The sequence below is a fragment of the Phialemonium atrogriseum genome (assembly GCF_030411735.1).
Source record: "Phialemonium atrogriseum strain 8032-3 unplaced genomic scaffold QBC33scaffold_2, whole genome shotgun sequence".
NCBI classification, from domain to species: domain Eukaryota; kingdom Fungi; phylum Ascomycota; class Sordariomycetes; order Cephalothecales; family Cephalothecaceae; genus Phialemonium; species Phialemonium atrogriseum.
In genome coordinates, this window is record NW_026848139.1 from 1,966,400 (window position 1) to 1,981,567 (window position 15,168).

At 54.5% G+C, this 15,168-nt stretch overlaps 6 protein-coding genes across 6 annotated transcripts; 1 reads left to right on the plus strand and 5 right to left on the minus strand.

Annotated features, from left to right (window-relative positions):
- Nucleotides 1-360: 360 nt before the first annotated feature.
- Nucleotides 361-1,820, minus strand: QBC33DRAFT_592710 (glycoside hydrolase family 7 protein; the record flags this gene model as incomplete). Its single annotated transcript, XM_060431694.1, has 2 exons — nucleotides 361-1,140; nucleotides 1,218-1,820. The coding sequence occupies 2 exons, from the start codon at nucleotides 1,818-1,820 to the stop codon at nucleotides 361-363; spliced, it is 1,383 nt and encodes a 460-aa protein (XP_060288155.1).
- Nucleotides 1,821-2,871: 1,051 nt separating this feature from the next.
- On the minus strand, nucleotides 2,872-3,973 carry QBC33DRAFT_566075 (glutathione S-transferase). The gene has a single exon (XM_060430442.1). It carries the CDS (start codon nucleotides 3,869-3,871, stop codon nucleotides 3,242-3,244), a length of 630 nt encoding a protein of 209 aa, XP_060288156.1. The 5' UTR covers nucleotides 3,872-3,973; the 3' UTR covers nucleotides 2,872-3,241.
- A 170-nt stretch (nucleotides 3,974-4,143) lies between these two features.
- On the minus strand, nucleotides 4,144-8,124 carry QBC33DRAFT_608661 (uncharacterized protein). The gene is made up of 5 exons (XM_060432368.1): nucleotides 7,993-8,124; nucleotides 7,618-7,930; nucleotides 6,815-7,560; nucleotides 6,129-6,749; nucleotides 4,144-6,057 (listed from the first exon to the last, which is right to left on the minus strand). Exons 1-5 carry the CDS (start codon nucleotides 8,034-8,036, stop codon nucleotides 4,185-4,187), a joined length of 3,597 nt encoding a protein of 1,198 aa, XP_060288157.1. The 5' UTR covers nucleotides 8,037-8,124; the 3' UTR covers nucleotides 4,144-4,184.
- Nucleotides 8,125-8,702: 578 nt separating this feature from the next.
- Nucleotides 8,703-9,347, minus strand: QBC33DRAFT_555102 (uncharacterized protein; the record flags this gene model as incomplete). Its single annotated transcript, XM_060429596.1, has 1 exon — nucleotides 8,703-9,347. One exon carries the CDS (start codon nucleotides 9,345-9,347, stop codon nucleotides 8,703-8,705), a length of 645 nt encoding a protein of 214 aa, XP_060288158.1.
- Nucleotides 9,348-10,712: 1,365 nt separating this feature from the next.
- On the minus strand, nucleotides 10,713-13,143 carry QBC33DRAFT_616122 (UDP-galactose transporter). Its single transcript, XM_060432655.1, has 5 exons — nucleotides 12,636-13,143; nucleotides 12,525-12,554; nucleotides 12,045-12,416; nucleotides 11,300-12,004; nucleotides 10,713-11,223 (listed from the first exon to the last, which is right to left on the minus strand). The coding sequence occupies exons 1-5, from the start codon at nucleotides 12,720-12,722 to the stop codon at nucleotides 10,951-10,953; spliced, it is 1,467 nt and encodes a 488-aa protein (XP_060288159.1). The 5' UTR covers nucleotides 12,723-13,143; the 3' UTR covers nucleotides 10,713-10,950.
- A 1,236-nt stretch (nucleotides 13,144-14,379) lies between these two features.
- Nucleotides 14,380-14,923, plus strand: QBC33DRAFT_525240 (uncharacterized protein). Its single transcript, XM_060426798.1, has 2 exons — nucleotides 14,380-14,538; nucleotides 14,591-14,923. Exons 1-2 carry the CDS (start codon nucleotides 14,444-14,446, stop codon nucleotides 14,730-14,732), a joined length of 237 nt encoding a protein of 78 aa, XP_060288160.1. The 5' UTR covers nucleotides 14,380-14,443; the 3' UTR covers nucleotides 14,733-14,923.
- The last annotated feature ends 245 nt before the right edge of the window (nucleotides 14,924-15,168 follow it).

A 15,168-nucleotide genomic window follows, 5' to 3' on the forward strand; every position in this document is an offset into this window, starting at 1 on the left:
TGGCACTTAAAATATCATGTTCAAGGTTCCTCCCGGTTGCTAGCTGTCTTGATCGAGCATGCTACAGGCTTGTTCCCTGCTCCATTTACAGAACTTGCCCCCAAAACGAACAAGAGGATAGAAATTATCTAATCTGTACTCCATGCCTGTCGTCTGTCTCCAACATCTATATATAGGGGGCACGCCTGCCGCACCTGGCCAATTCCCGAGACGTTACAATCCGACGCCATCCACCCACCACTTAACAATATTCGACTTAGCAATTAGTGAGTACTCGACTCGCCGCAAGCATAGTGGTCTCCTGGGGTTGCAAAGAAATCCCTCTTGTCACCCAGGTCAAACGCCCGTATAATACACGCCCTAGCAAAGCAAGTATCCCAGAACAACACCCACAGCAGCCCAGACTACCCCCGAAACAATCCGAGGCCCCCCAGCCGCGCTCATCGCGGCCTGCGCATTACCCTTGATGAAAGCGGAGCTCGTACCCGGCGCCGACGCGTTAAACGTGGACCCGATCTCCCCCCACCGGATATTCGAGAACGTGACCGACACCTCCGGGTTATCGGCGACGATCAGCTTGGGGTCGCCCGCCGTCTCGCTGCAGGGGCCCGAGCTGCCCGTGTCGAGCCAGTTCATAAAGTCGCCGTCCGAGTTCCAGATGCTGAAGATGAGCACCATGCCGCGGGCCATGGACGCGCCCATGCCCTCCAGGCCGCCCAGCCGCAGGAAGCTGGACGCGTTGGCCGCCGTGCAAAAGTCCTGCGTGATGGTCCCGGGGTCCTTCTCGGCCGCCGACGCGGGCGCGTTCTCGATCAGCCGGTTGCCCTGGATGTACAGCCGCCGGATCTCCGACAGCGCGCCCGTCGACGTGTTGTCGGCCGTCAAGAACTGCGTCACCACCGTGAACGGCTTGGACGTGTCCACCGTCTTGCCCGGCCCGTAGAAGTCCTTGGACCCGCTGCGGAACGGGTTGAGCCCGCACCCGTCCTTGTCGCAGACCCCGGCCCGTCCGCACTCGTCGCCCGCGCAGAGGAACGAGCCTACGCCGCCGCACGTGTGCGGCGTGAACACATTTGCCATGGAATTCGCTTCCCAAATATCGAGCTCATTGCAACATGACCCGGAATTATTGAGGTTGGGCTGCGGGAGAGGGGGGGATAAGTGGTCAGCGACTTGGACAGTTTGGTGTGGGAAGCCACGGGCAGTTGTTTACTCACCAGACCGTTGATGAAGGTGACATTGAAGCACTGTGCGTCGCAGTACCCTGTACCGTACGTTGCGCCGGCAGGGTTGAGGTCGCTGCGCGAGCCCGAGGCGTCCATCTCGGACAAGTACAGGGCGCCGTTCATGCCGCAGCCCAGCTGCGAGACGTCGACGTCGTAGGTGAGCTCCTGGTTGACGAGCTTGAGCATCTCGTAGTTCTCCCCGTCCTCGGCCAGCAGGTAGACGCGCGGGCTGACCGAGGCGAACTCGTCGCCGTTGAACAGGTACTGCCGCATCGTCAGGGCCGACCCGCTCGTCAGCACGCCGATGCTGCCGTACGACACGCCCTCGAGCTCGCAGTTCTGCGCGCACGTCGCCGCGTCCGGGCACAGCGTCTGGTTGAGCGGCGAGCACGGCACCTCCGGGTGCCCGACCGCGTGGAACGGCCGCGATAGCGCGTCTGTCACCAGCGACGTCTGCCGGGTCACGCACCCGCCCGCCGTCGTGCAGAACTGCGTCGCGAGCTTGGGGTGCACCTCCGGGATCGCCGTCCCTATCTTCTGTGCTGTGGCCAGGGCCAGCAGGTATGGCAGCACGGCTGCCAGCGTGGGAGCCATGTTTGAGGCGGAAATTAACAAAATTAAATAGGTGGTGACTAGGGCGCAACCGACTTGATATTAAACCGTCTTAACTTACGACTCGATTGTGCGCGACATCATCCTTGGGGATATCCCCCCATATATACTACATTTTCAGGAGTGCACCGGGATTCCAGGGCATTGCAGTCATGAGATCGAAGTTCCCCAGCTTCCTTGACTTGTTCCGCGTTGCAGATCAACCAGACCTTGGTGCGTCAGGGGGGTTACCACGGAATTTATCCACCTGCGCAAATGGGTGTTCCAAAAAGATTGGCAAGTGCCGTGAAACGCGGGTCAGGGGCAAGGAGGTTGGATCTTCGTCAAAAATCGGATTGTCGATTAGCCCGCTGCTGTCTGGCAGACTGGAAGAGTCCGTGTGACGCGACACTCACCACAGAACTCGAGTTTAGGCAAAAGAAGGGCTTCGGGTCTTGAGAAGAAAGGACAGGATTCGTCGAATGACAACTCGTCGATGATTTTAAGGCCAAGTACGGATTGGTCGTTCCCGGATCTCTAGACTTCGCATAATTCTGAAACGCTCTTATTCGACCAAGGGAAATCATAAAATGCCCCCAACTAGACGTCGGCTCTCGGTCCCATCGACTTCATTGCCGCGCTATGCGCTGACCACTCGAAGGGCTTGGGGCTGATTTGATTGTTAGTCGACAGATTGTTAGTCGACAGTTTGTAAGATTAGGATGGGGCCCTAAGGTTCAACATGTTGAACTAATCGTCCTAGCGCTTTAATTGAAGAGCTTATGCAACAGGTTCCCAAGCACCTTCTGCTCTTCCCCAAGCACAGACAGACCTTTTTGTCCTTCTTCCCATCACTGTATCAATATTAAAGACACCAATGCAACCTTACTCTTCAGCGTTTGAGGACGACTATTTTTGTCTAGTAAAATGGCAGAGTAATTGATTGAGGATTTTAAGTCGGATATATCGATTCTACTCTAACCATCACTAGTGTCACACCAATAGTCACAAGGTCTAATCATAGCTAGTCATTTCTGCCGAAGTGCTTAAAATAGTGACTTTATAATAGGGTGGCGCATACAATCCCCTTCTATCTAACCCCTACTGAGAAGTGAGGCCACTGAGGTTATATTAACTGAAGCGTAAGGCCAAAAGATCTAACTATGGGCTGAAGTAAGGATATAAATACTTCCATCAGGGGGTCTGGAGGTTGAGCTCCTAGCCCGTTCCAGTCCTGAATACCGGCTTCCTTCCGGGATGAGTTTTTACTGTGGTTTTCCATTACTGTAGGAAACCAGCAGAATTTGCAAAACAAAGAAGACCGTAAGGCCCTAAAGCAAGTCCGTCAAGGCTGATCCATTCTGCTGATCCATACCACCGCAGTTCGCAACAAGAGTGGGTCCAAATCACAAATAACCCCAAAATCACTTGACCTCCGGGGCCTCAGCCTCCCGCGCCAGCGCAGCAGCCACCGACGGCCTCGCCTCGACGCGCCTCGCGAGCGCAGCGGTGCGAGGCCAGGCCGCGAGGTCGATCTTAAAAAGCGGCAGCCAGCCGAGGATGACGAACAGGAACGCGTCTGCGACGGTGAAGCCGACGTCGTCGCCGAGGAGGTACTCCCTGTTATCGGCCGCGAGGGCGGCCTCGACGACGGCCAGGCGGGCCGCGACCTTGGCCGTGAAGATGTCGCGCGCCGCCTCGGGCAGCGCAGGGTTGAACAGCGGGGCCAGGCTCGCGTGCAGCTCGCCGCTGATGTAGCTGAGCCACTCCTGCAGGCGCACGCGGCCGAGGGTGCCCGCGGCGGGGGCCAGCTTGGCCGAGGGGGAGAGGTCGGCTAGGTACTGCACGATGGCCGGACACTCGGTGATGATGTCGCCGCTGGAGAGCTCGAGCGCCGCCACGTAGCCCTTGGGGTTCACGGTCAGGAAGTCGCGGCCGTCCGAGGTGCGCTTCGTGCGGATGTCGACGCGGACGAGGTCGTAGGGTAGGCCTAGCTCTTGTAGCACGATGTGCGGGGTCAGGGAGCAGCAGTGGCTTGCGAAGTAGAGCTTCATTTTTGCTGTTGCTGGGGGGTGAGGTTTTGTTTGGATGTTGGTGGGGTCTGGAGAGGGGAGAGTTGTTGCTGTTGTGTTTCTGTGCCGGAACACAGACGGTTTCTACGTAGTACAGATATATACCCGAGTTTCGGCATGCATTAACGCAATGACCCCGCTGAATTACCATTTAGTCATCATCTCTAAACATAGCGTCCATGAAACAAATTGCCTCGGTGTGGGCGTGTCTCTAAACTTAATTCCGGGCAATGAAGCGTCGTCCAGTAAGCAGCCCGTTCACCTTCTCCTCGTCAAAGCACACTCATACTGCCGTTTACGATGCTCCCTGAGATGCAGCCGCTTCCCCGTGACGGCGCCTGGGAAATAACTTCTTGAAGAAATGTCTTCGTTTCGACTTCGACTTTCCACCCGATGAAGATGCTGGGTTTGAATCCTCGAGTTGCACACCAGCAGTAAAAAAATCGTCGCCATCAGCCTGCCCGTCCGAGTGCACGCGCGACAGGGCGGCCGGAGATTCGTAGTCATCAATGACCAGCTGGGATAACTTCTCCTGAGGAGTGTCGACGTCTTGGGTGCTGTTAGGCCCTTGGCGATGATAATAAATGTTGTTCTGTACCTGTAAGTGGCCTCCCCCGACATGCGACCCACAATGCACAAGCTGGGCTGTGGCTCTCCGTCCGGACCTCATGGCCAGATCGTAGGGAGTCTGCTGGTACCAATCCTTGATCGTGGGATCGGCCCCTGCGGCAAGAAGCGAAATCACTGTCTCACTGAGCCCCATTCCCGCCGCGAGATGCAACACTGTTTGCCCAGCTTCGATCCCGGCATTCACATCGGCACCCGCCGCGACAAGTGCCTCTATAAACGGCTTCCTGTACTGGCCGGCATCTAGTGCCAACTGCAGGGGCGTCTTGTCGTTTGAGGTGCGCAGGTTGGGATCTGCACCGTACTGGAGCAGAACTCTCAAGCAGGCGAGTCCATTCCGGCGGTCAACCGTAAGATGCACTGGTGCGAGGCCGGTGTTGGAGATGGCGAATGGGCTGGTGATACCACGCGGTCCGCGGAAGCCCATGGAGGTTTTGGAGCGCTTGCTACCATGCGTTATTGCTAGCGGCGCGATGGTGCCAAACCGACATATCTCCTCTTGCTCGCCGTCGACGTTGAGAAGATTGGGGTTGGCACCACAATCTAAAAGCACCTCCGTCATTCCTACACTCCCTCTTCTCACAGCCAGGTGCAGTAGCGTGTCGCCACTGAAATTGTAAGTATCTCGGCATTGTTGCAGGATATTGAGTGAGTGGAGCTGCCGGATGATCTGTGGCCTGTCGAAGAGAATTGCAATTTCGAGGCTTGTCTTGTTCTGGCACGAATCAATGCCAACTACACAGTTCTCCCAATGTTCTAGCTTCCATCGTCTTTGGATGATGTCCCCATATCCTGGTAGCCGGTCCAAATATTCTTCCAGGCCCCACGCACAGACTGCTAGGGAAGGGGTTTTGGCCACCAAGGACAAGTTAGAGTCTCCGCCCCTGCGGCGGCTGGGAACGTGTTCGAAGTAGCGCCGCCAGCTTCGGAAGAGTGACGGAACACGGTCGTCTTCTGCGTTGCCGCCGTCGGCGCAAGGTTGGACGAGGAAGCGGTCCAGAGCCTCTCGGGCTGCAAGTCGCGAGGCTGAAGTCGTTGCTGAAAGGTGATCTCCAAGGTAGAAGAAGGAATAGTGACACGCTTTGGGAAAGGAGGAATATCGAATATTGTCCAGACAGATCCGGCTAGTCTCCACGTTCGCCATCTCGGGATGGAACTCGGAGCGGGTTTCAAGGTATTCTCTGGCAGAAGAATGCACAAACCTGGGCCGATCCGTTCCCTTGTCATCTTCTAGGAAGTTTGACGCTATATCCAGCACCTCTTGCTTCGAGACAGGTCGGCCCATGCCGCTTTCAGGGACAGAAAGGAGCAAAAGCAGACTGGTCCATCCCAAAGGTACAACTGCAGCAATAAGCAGTTGGAAAGAAGCCCGTGCTAGCCTGAAGCTTGAGTTGCCAAACTTGGTGATCTGGTCGAATGCGATCGAGTATAGATCGGAAAAGGTTTTCGGCAGATGAGACAGCTCGTGAATGATGTCCTCTTTGACTTTCATCCTTCCCGGGTCGGACAGATTTTGAATCTGCAAACTGACCCATCGGAACCTAATACGGTCGTCGGCGAACTTAACGTGAGATTGTGCGGTTCCAAACAGGAGACAGAGAGCAGCTCTTACATGCCTTGGGCCTCACGGTCCAATGTTGAACAGATCTGGTGCCGGAGGTCGCTCGAGATGTGGCCATTGAGGAGTCGTTTCTGGCTCACCGCCTTCTGAACCTCGGCGGATACGAATCTCTCAATATCCGACTTGTTCTTCTGAGCATCGATGTAGATATTGGGCGTTGTCTCGAGGCGGCAAACGATGTCACCATCGTTCCTGCTGGTGAGAAAGACTTTCACGACGTTTGCGGATGTCTTGACGATTCTATCCAGGCTTTCGAAAAGCTGGTAGCGAGTAATAGGGTCACACTCATCCAGTGCGTCGATGACAATTGTTGCTGGATTTTCGGACAGCATGCGCAGAATCAGGTCCAGTACCTGATCCGATGGGGGCTCATCCTCGCCCGACTTGGGGCTGCCCATTGCCTCATAGAAGTTGCGAAAATGATCAGCCAGGGGAAGAGATGTATCGTCTTCACAGAGTTGGCGAGCTATGCAGCGCAGTATCTTGTGGGGATCTGCCCTTTCCCGTTCGGCCTTGTTTCGAGAACAGTAGAAATACGCAAAAGGTGCGGGCTCGATGGATTGGGAGCGGTCGAGGGCTTGCTTCTCAAGCTCGTAGTCTATGACTGCGGAACTGAAAGAGCTGGGTTAGTTGATATGTGCTATGAAGCACCTCTATAGGCCATAAGGAAGACCCACGCCAGTTTAGTCTTCCCACAGCCAGGCATCCCATGCAGCCACAATGTCGCAGAGATACTTGAGCTTTGCCAGTTGCGGTATTCTTCGCTTTGAAACATCCATTCGCCCGAATGGCTGAGACGGTCCTTCCTCTCAGTCCGGTGGTGCATCTTGTACTTGATCGGGGAAAGCCACTCGAATGCGTCTTCCCTGGCCTTGATCTCGAGCGAGTCGTCCCAACGATTCAGCACCTCGAGGATCCTCTGTGTGGGCCCCATAATGGCTGCAATAGCTTGCCTCATTGTGGCAGATCCAGCGGCAAGGTCTTGTTCCGGTTGAACTCCAACAAGTTGGGAGCTGAGGGCCTCCAATTGGGAAGTGAGGGATCCAGTGCTGACTGTCAGTTGGTGTACGCCGGTGGAAGTGTTATAGAGGATTTCCATTCCGGCGATCTGCGCTGTCCGATCGACCTCTCGCTGCTTGGTCTCGATTTCTTCGACAGCGTCTTCCAAATCGGAAACAGACAACTGAAAGACGGATCTGATGACGCGTACAGCGGTATTTCCGCTGAAGTATCGTTGTGTAGCGCCCAGAAATTTGAGAACGGATGCGTAGAGTGCAATCAGCGACGATGTTAGATGGTGGGAGGCAGACGTTTCCTGCTGGAAATACACGTCCTCGAAGATGGCATTCCGAGCGATGATATTGGTTACCGTCTGCAGACCATCGATCATAGCGGCGAATATTTCATTGTTGTCAATGGAGACCTTGATTCTGTCAGGTTAGCTCCGAAACACCCAACGGACTCGACGCGGAAGCCAAACCTTGAGTAAGAACCCGACCACTTGCCAAGGAATGGCAGCATAGCTTGGAGCAGCCTGAATAGCCACATCGCCAACCTTCTTGAACTTATCAACCCAGGTTATGATCTTCTCAAACACGTCTCGCAGAATGAGGACGTCCCCGTTTCGTTTGGTGATTTTCCATTGTTTGCGCAAGCACAGCTGTCTCTGTCTCTTCGCCTCGAAAAGCACCGTTTCGAGGACGGCTCGCTTGTCGCCTCGGTTGACGTCTATAATACTTCGCATGTCTTCACTCAAGGTCCCGACAGCTGCCTTCCAAAGGTCATCCGATGACCTAATTATCTCCCGGTTAGTAACGCCTAAACCGGGCAATCTAAAATAGGGACCAAGACGTACCTCCTTATGTCGCCCGTTATCACGTTTGAGGCAAATAAAGACATTGTGGCCCAAGGTGAGAACCTACGAGATGTCGAATGGCCGCGATGCCCGACAAAGGTTTCCGCGATGAGGCTCCGAAGAACAACCCCGCATAACAGCGTGTAGATTTGGCGAAGAGGCGGCCTCCTCAGCCGCAAGCCACTTATTGACAATTGTATGCGGGCGGACCAGTTGAGCCACTCAGAGATGAATGTAGTTTAGGCCTATTTTTGGCAGTAAAATGGCGCAGGATCTTTGGCAGGGATTCCTTCATTTCTTTCCTTTTCAGTACGCTTCAATATATAGCCCCAATGAGGATACGTTGCCTACAAACCACTCTCAATACGACTTATGTAAGTCATGCAGGAGTAAGTTATGAGGGCAGGAAATTGAAATGATGTTGACTGCCAGGCAATAAAAAGGGACAAGAAATCTCCACTAAAGATGAAAAGGATAGCAACACTTGGCGGTTTGGAGACATCTGGTTGTGTGGACGAGACGCGGCTTCTGGAATTTATCTAGCAAATACGCGAGCTGAGGCGAAGTGCAAACAACCCGACACTGAAGATTACCCCTCCAGTTCCTGCGCAAACCCTATCATCCAGGGGATCTCCAACTCTCCGAACCGATGAAGCCCCAGGCCTCTAGCACGATCCCATATCGTGAACCATGCTCCCGACTCACGCCTCTCAGTTAGCCTTGACAACCTCGCCGGTCGGGTAGAGGATGTTGTAGACCGGAGCCGAGTTCAGGACAGCCGGGTCGCCCAGCTGGTGAGGGCACGTGGCCTGATTCTGCGCGGGCCAGTCGAGGGTGCATGTCTCGTCGTGGCCCCAAGTGCAGACCGGGTTGAGGATGTTGTAGAGCACGTAGTTGTTGGCGACCCAGCTGTCAGCCTGGCCCAGGCAGCTGGAGAGGTAGTTCATGCTGTTGGGGGCGCTCAGGGGGAGCTTGGCTCCGGTCGTGTGGATCAGGTCGGCACACGCGCTGGCCGGCTGCTCGACGTAGTCCATGGCGATGGCACCGCCGGCGGCGGGCTGGTCCTTGGCCGAGAAGCCCGTGTACAGGTAGTTCCAGGCGTCGTAGCTGACGTCGTACGCGCCACCGGACTGGTCGATGCGCAGGAGGTTGACGGAGCGGCCGCCGTAGGAGAGCTTGATGCAGATATTGTTACAGTCGACGGAGCCGGGCCAGTAGGCGACTCGGTTGGTGTTGATGTAGCAGCCCAGCACGCCAACCGAGGACGAATACATATCGTGAGGGGTGACACTGACTGAGGCAGTGGCAGCCATGCTGCCGGCAGCGAAAAGACTGGTGAGACTGACGAAATGCATTGCGAATGACGGTAAGTTTCAATGCTAAAATTCGGGTTGCTGAAATGAGTGATTCGAAGGGAAAACTGAGAAGGATCGAAGTTCTTGTATCCTGCGTCGTACTTAAGAAGGCATCCAAGGTCTGTTTGGGTGTTTCGAAGACAAGGAGTATTCTCACAGAACGGCCGCAAAGAGAGATATATATAGCTGTTGGCCTTAGCAAACTTCACTACCTAGACAAAGGAATACAATACACCTGCGCGTTAGAAGCCCACATACTCACTTGGAATTGAGAGCCATTAATCCATTACGGCCTTACCATTCGAAATTCACCAATGGAGTTTGGACAGGGGCCGAAATCAGCCCAGTGAATATGCCAATACCGTCATACTCCCTCAAACAGTTCCAAAGGATGCAGCAACTTCACTTAGTGAGACTATTGCAAGTTGGCTGCAGCAGAATCAGAATCTCTGAGTCTAACGTCACTTGGCATTTTTGTTGTCCTCTTTGTTGCTCCCTGCTGTACATTCCCTGCTTCAGCTGTTTCAACCGGCCCAACTCACATTGCCTCTCGCCAGAGTCAACACAGAGAGGCTAGAGGCTACCAACCTTGAATTTGGCTTGTATTAAGTGTCAAATCACGCATATCGTAGGTAAGTATACCTGCGCTGTGAGTTGTTGGCACTATATTAGTTACGCTACATTCTTAGCCGAAGAGCATTTAGCTGATAAGAAATACATGGGCCTCCGTCAAAGTGAAGTATTGGAATGGAAATGTTAATTACAGGTTAGAAATGAGACTAGTCTGTGGTATTTTCTACATGCAACTCGTTGACTATCTCATAGAATCAGCAATTGATCAGAACTCATCACCGCCCACTCAATAGCCTCTTAGCTTGTCGTAGGAAAATCGTCAGGCCCTAGTGGGCGGGGACACGAAACTCTAATTTGTTGTAACATTGAAGCCCATCATCTTCCCCAAGCCTCGGCAGTCTCCCTCGACGCCAGGAATGGTCTGGTCATGGCGAGGTGCTGGAAGCTGGGGATGCCTGGATAGCCACCATGAGCGATAAGACTCGATGAAGTAATAACTAAGGGGTTGCAAGGGTGGCCTTGTTAACTCAGCCTGACTGCTCGAAGAGACACTGCCAACAATACGACACGGAACGCGGTTGGGCATACTAATATAATATACAGCTGTTGACTGTTATCTTTCATCTCCGATCCCGACCACGCCAAACAGCCCAAGATCAACGTCTCGCCTCACATAGAGTGTGTATCGCGCGGAATCCATTTCCAACACCGCTCGTGAACGAATATACACACGAGGTACCGACCAGTTGGTTGCCAGCGAATCTTCAACCCCCCACCCCCGCCCCTTTCCACCTTTGGCCCACCCCCATGTCGTTATATACCGCCCAAGCCCTCATTTCGCCTTGGCGTGCCGTTTCCCGGCTGGGTATCACTGTCTACTACGTGTTTTAATGCAAACGCCGGCTGGCATGCAAGTTCCAATCATTGTCCCCGCCCCCCTCCTTTCTTTGACGCTCAGGGGTTGCACAAAGCGCCTCGCCGATTGCCACCTCCATGCTGGAAGAATGAGAAATAAATAAATAAAATTGCCTTAGTCATCAAACTTCTTGCCCCTGGCCGATGGCGAGCGCGGGTGATGGCGCAGCGGCGACGTCGGCCGCGAGGTGCTGAGTCCCAGGCCCAGGCTCTTGAGTGACTCGGCGGGGTCGAGGTTGAGCTTGCCCTCGTGGACGGCCCGCGGGGTGCTGTCGATGGTGGTCTTCTCGTAGCTGACGATGTTGATTGGGGGCGGGCGGCCCCTCTTCCGCTCGGGCTCGCTGTAAAGGTAGGCCGCGAAGAGTACGAGTGTTGTGCCGACGAGGAACTGGAACGATCATGGGTCAATCAATGGGCGTCCGGGAGGGTTGAGATCGGCGTATGCTGCAGCAGCGGCGACTTACCGTAAACGAGACGTTGAAATTGAAGAACCACACGCTGAAGACAAAGCTGATGACGATGCTGATGCTCGTGGCAAAGTTCTTGGCAATGTTATCGGCATAGTTGATGCAGAGCGAGGCGAGGACACCGCCAACGGCCTGGAACACGATGGCGGTCCAGACAACCCAGTTATAGCCGTCGAAGAAGCCATGCTTGGAAATTTCCGCCCCATCCTTGAAGATGACGCCGATGAACAGAGACGGGAAGAGCGAGTAGAAGGACAGCTGGAGATTCCTCGTCCAGACCGACACGGGGGAGGGCGAATTCTTCAGGACCTTCTCGAAATAGACTCCGGTTAGCGCCGACACCACGGCGGCGACTAGGACGGCCGTCACGCCGAGCGAGTAGTTCATGACCGGCCCCGTCTCCAGGTCCTCGGCGATGCCCTCGTACGTCGCCGATCGCTTGGCGAGCTCCTCGCCACCGCCGATAGCCCTCTTGGTGAGCTCCGCCGCCACATCTGCCATGCCGTTGGCCATCTGGCCGAGCTCGTGCATCGACCGGGGGAAGAAGTGGTCGCTGGTGTCGTGGATGACCATGGTCTCCGAGTTCGACGACGGGATCGACACGACGGCGACGCCGACGGTGAGCATGACGAGCGAGAGCCAGCGCCTGATCCCGAGCGTCCGCCCGAGAAGGACGACGCAGAAGAAGGCCGTTGCGAGGATCTACGTAGGCCCCGTATCAGCTCCACGTGTTCCGGTTGACCAGATATTCTTCCTCTGCCATGGCTCTCTTGGCCTCTTCAACTGCCGCCAGGATTGGGCCTACCTTGAGCTCGTACAGCACCTGGAAGTGCACGGGGTCGAGGTTGCCCAGCGCCACGTACTGCAGCGTGTTCTGGAGTGTGTATAGGGCCGCGGGGATTGCCAGCTTCCACCCGTCTCCCGAGAAGACCGAGTTGTAGATCTGCTCAAACAGCACCGTCGCCGGCGTCTGGGGGGCGAGACTCTGCGAGACCTCGTATATCGCGAAGGTGAGCGAGATGGCGAGCTTGATGACCTCGTTGAGGAAGACGGCCGTCGAGGCGAAATATCGATGGTCGCCGTTCGGGGGCATGATGCGCGAGTAGTGCATTATCTAATTCGAGGGATTGCCCATTGCGTCAGCACCGCGTCGGACATCTCGAGCCGGGTTGAGGGGATTGGACGCGGAGAGGGAGGCGCGAAGGAGGAGCGCGTCACGTACAAGAATGAGGGCGGAATTCTGGAAGGTCAGCTGCAGAACGCATTGTTAGCATGACGGGCATTGAGGGTCCTTCGTCTCCGAAACAGCCTTGGCCAGGCCAGGTCAGCGTACTGTGATCAGCGAGGCCTGCTTCATGGGCACGCCGAGAAGCGTCGGCCCCGGCCCCCCAGCCGGCTTTAGGCCATCGAGGAGAGCCATGATGAGGACGTCGGGTGGAACAACAAGCGTTTGGGGGCTGGTTTTCCTGGATGTTAGCAGTCACAAACCACGACGTCGGAGTTGGCTGCTGGCAACAAAGATAATTGTGTTCAAAAATGGAAGATGCTGGCTGGCGGTCTGGCGGTCGGAGCACAGACGAAAAGGAGTGGTGGATTGTGCGTTTTATGTCTGGGCGTTTTTGTTTGAGGCTCGCGCCCTCCCAGGCAAGTGGCGCCAGGTGTCAGTGTGGGGGCCGGAAGACACGGCAAGGCGAAACTTGTCTGATGATGACGATGACGACAAAGACGACGAGGACAAAACGGAAGCCAAAAGCAGTCCGGATTTCTTCTTCCAAAGCAGATTCATCTAATCCTGTTGATCAACCGGGACCAGTGTGGCCCCAAAAATCGTCAAGACCCTTATTACAGAAGTCACACGATCCATTTTGTGCATCGTGACGTCCGCCATCTTGCATGGCCCCGATTTGGTTAGCGCATACTGCATGGTCGCTTAAATCCTGTCGGGGAGCTCCGCCCGGGCCACCTTGACCCCAGCCCCCCGAGCCGAGCCGAGTGGATCCGTTTGTCTCGGTGGTAGTCTTGGCACACGGTTTCTCTTCCGGACGACTTGTGCAAAGATGACGGCTCTCAACTGGATCTTGGCCTTTCACATAGAAACGTTCTTTCCCGCTGTTGTCATTCTCGACCTCCAATAAAAGGAACGGAGCAGCATCTTCTTGTGTAGTGTACGCCAACATTCCCTGAGGGCCACTAACTTGATGTTGTGATTATGTCGAGACGAAAGGCAGCAGAAAGGTCCAGGCTTTTAGGTCCAATGGATGCGAATGATTTGGCCCAAATCAGCTGGATCTGAATTCGGCTACCTGACCGCGTAGTACACAACCGCGTAGTAAACACGCCATACTGAAACGGGGCAAAAGGGCTGCCCCTGAAGGGGAAACAAAACAACAACCAACCAACCAGCTGTCAAGCTAGCTAATCATCGGAAGAGGAAGATGACTAGGCAAGAAGAAGAAGAAGGTTATGATTCTTCTAAGTCTAAGATGCAGAAAAAAAGAGCCGATATTTCTATGCACAGGACTTGCAGGGCCTCCTAGCTTCTGTGGGAGCTCTCGCCCCCTTTCAATACCAAAGGCCGCGTGGGTTACACAAACGCCATCTTGACTAGGTGATTGGCCATAAACCTTTCCCGCCTGTCTTCACAACATAACGAGTTGCATCACTGATATCTTGCCGCTCTTCAATCGTCCAAAACATGGCTAGAAATCATCATGTGTGTGTGTGTTTACTCCTGTTGGACGCGATCGGTGTGATTGCTTATTCAGCACTCTAAACTTGAATCCTTATATAAGTGTAGGCCTGTCCTCAAAATGTCGGAGAGGATTGATTTACAGCTTGCCAACAGAAAGCCCCGATAACTAAGCGGCCCAGCGTGAGACACCCAGCATGAGAAAGGCTTCCCTCGACTCTCCTAAATTGCTCAGCCATCTTCGCCGCCACGCTCCCCGACAGTGCCAGAGTACTGCCCTTTTTGTCAGGGCTGGCCAGATAGCACTCGGTCGCCGAACCGCCCCTTTGCCCTTTACGCCCATGTCTCCACATTCTACGGCTATTCCCTTCAGCGGTCTAAGCAGCCAGGCGGACCCCTCTTCCCCGCGTGCACACGCAACGGTGGCTCGGCCCCCGATACAAGTCACCTGGATGGGCACCGACGCCGATCCAAAATACACAGGCATCCTCGAGGCGTTGGCCCTAAGATATCCACGACTACATAAATCCGACACAATCAAGGTCAAGTACGTTCTCAAGTGTAGCGCTACTGAATACCACGCCACTAACACCCGCCAGGGGACGGGCCCATTGCAGCCGTGGAGAGAGCAGACCACATATACTGATATGGGCCTGCAAAGGAGACCGACGGCTTACGTCTGCACAGGTTTTTGAGAACGGGGAGGTCAGGTTCTCTAGGGAGAAGTACGGCAAGCTGTGAGATTGTGTCATGTTAGTTAACGGCGGTGTGGTGAGAACCAGCGAAACCTAGCCAAAGCGGTGACAGGGAACTTTGCGGCGAAGTCATGTAAAAGTCGAGTGCGCTGGACGTCACTCACTTGACTTGGGTGGCTGGGTTTTGAGGAGTGATTATCAATGAGGCTGTGGATTGGTTCTTCAAGTCAAGTTTCAGGTATGGAAGGAAAGTGTGGACATTGTGGGACGAGTGGAAGAGGAACATGCGGGAAATGTTTCCATTTCTACTACCCCTTATATTGGGGGGTACGTTTTATTTTATTTTTATTTATTTTATTAAAAAAACCTTCCGAAAAACTTTTTTTTTTTTTTTTTTGGGGGGGGGGGGGGGTTGTTTTACTAACCCCCCCACCATCCGCCCCGGGTTACCCAAATGACATTTATAATTTAGAAAAAAACAA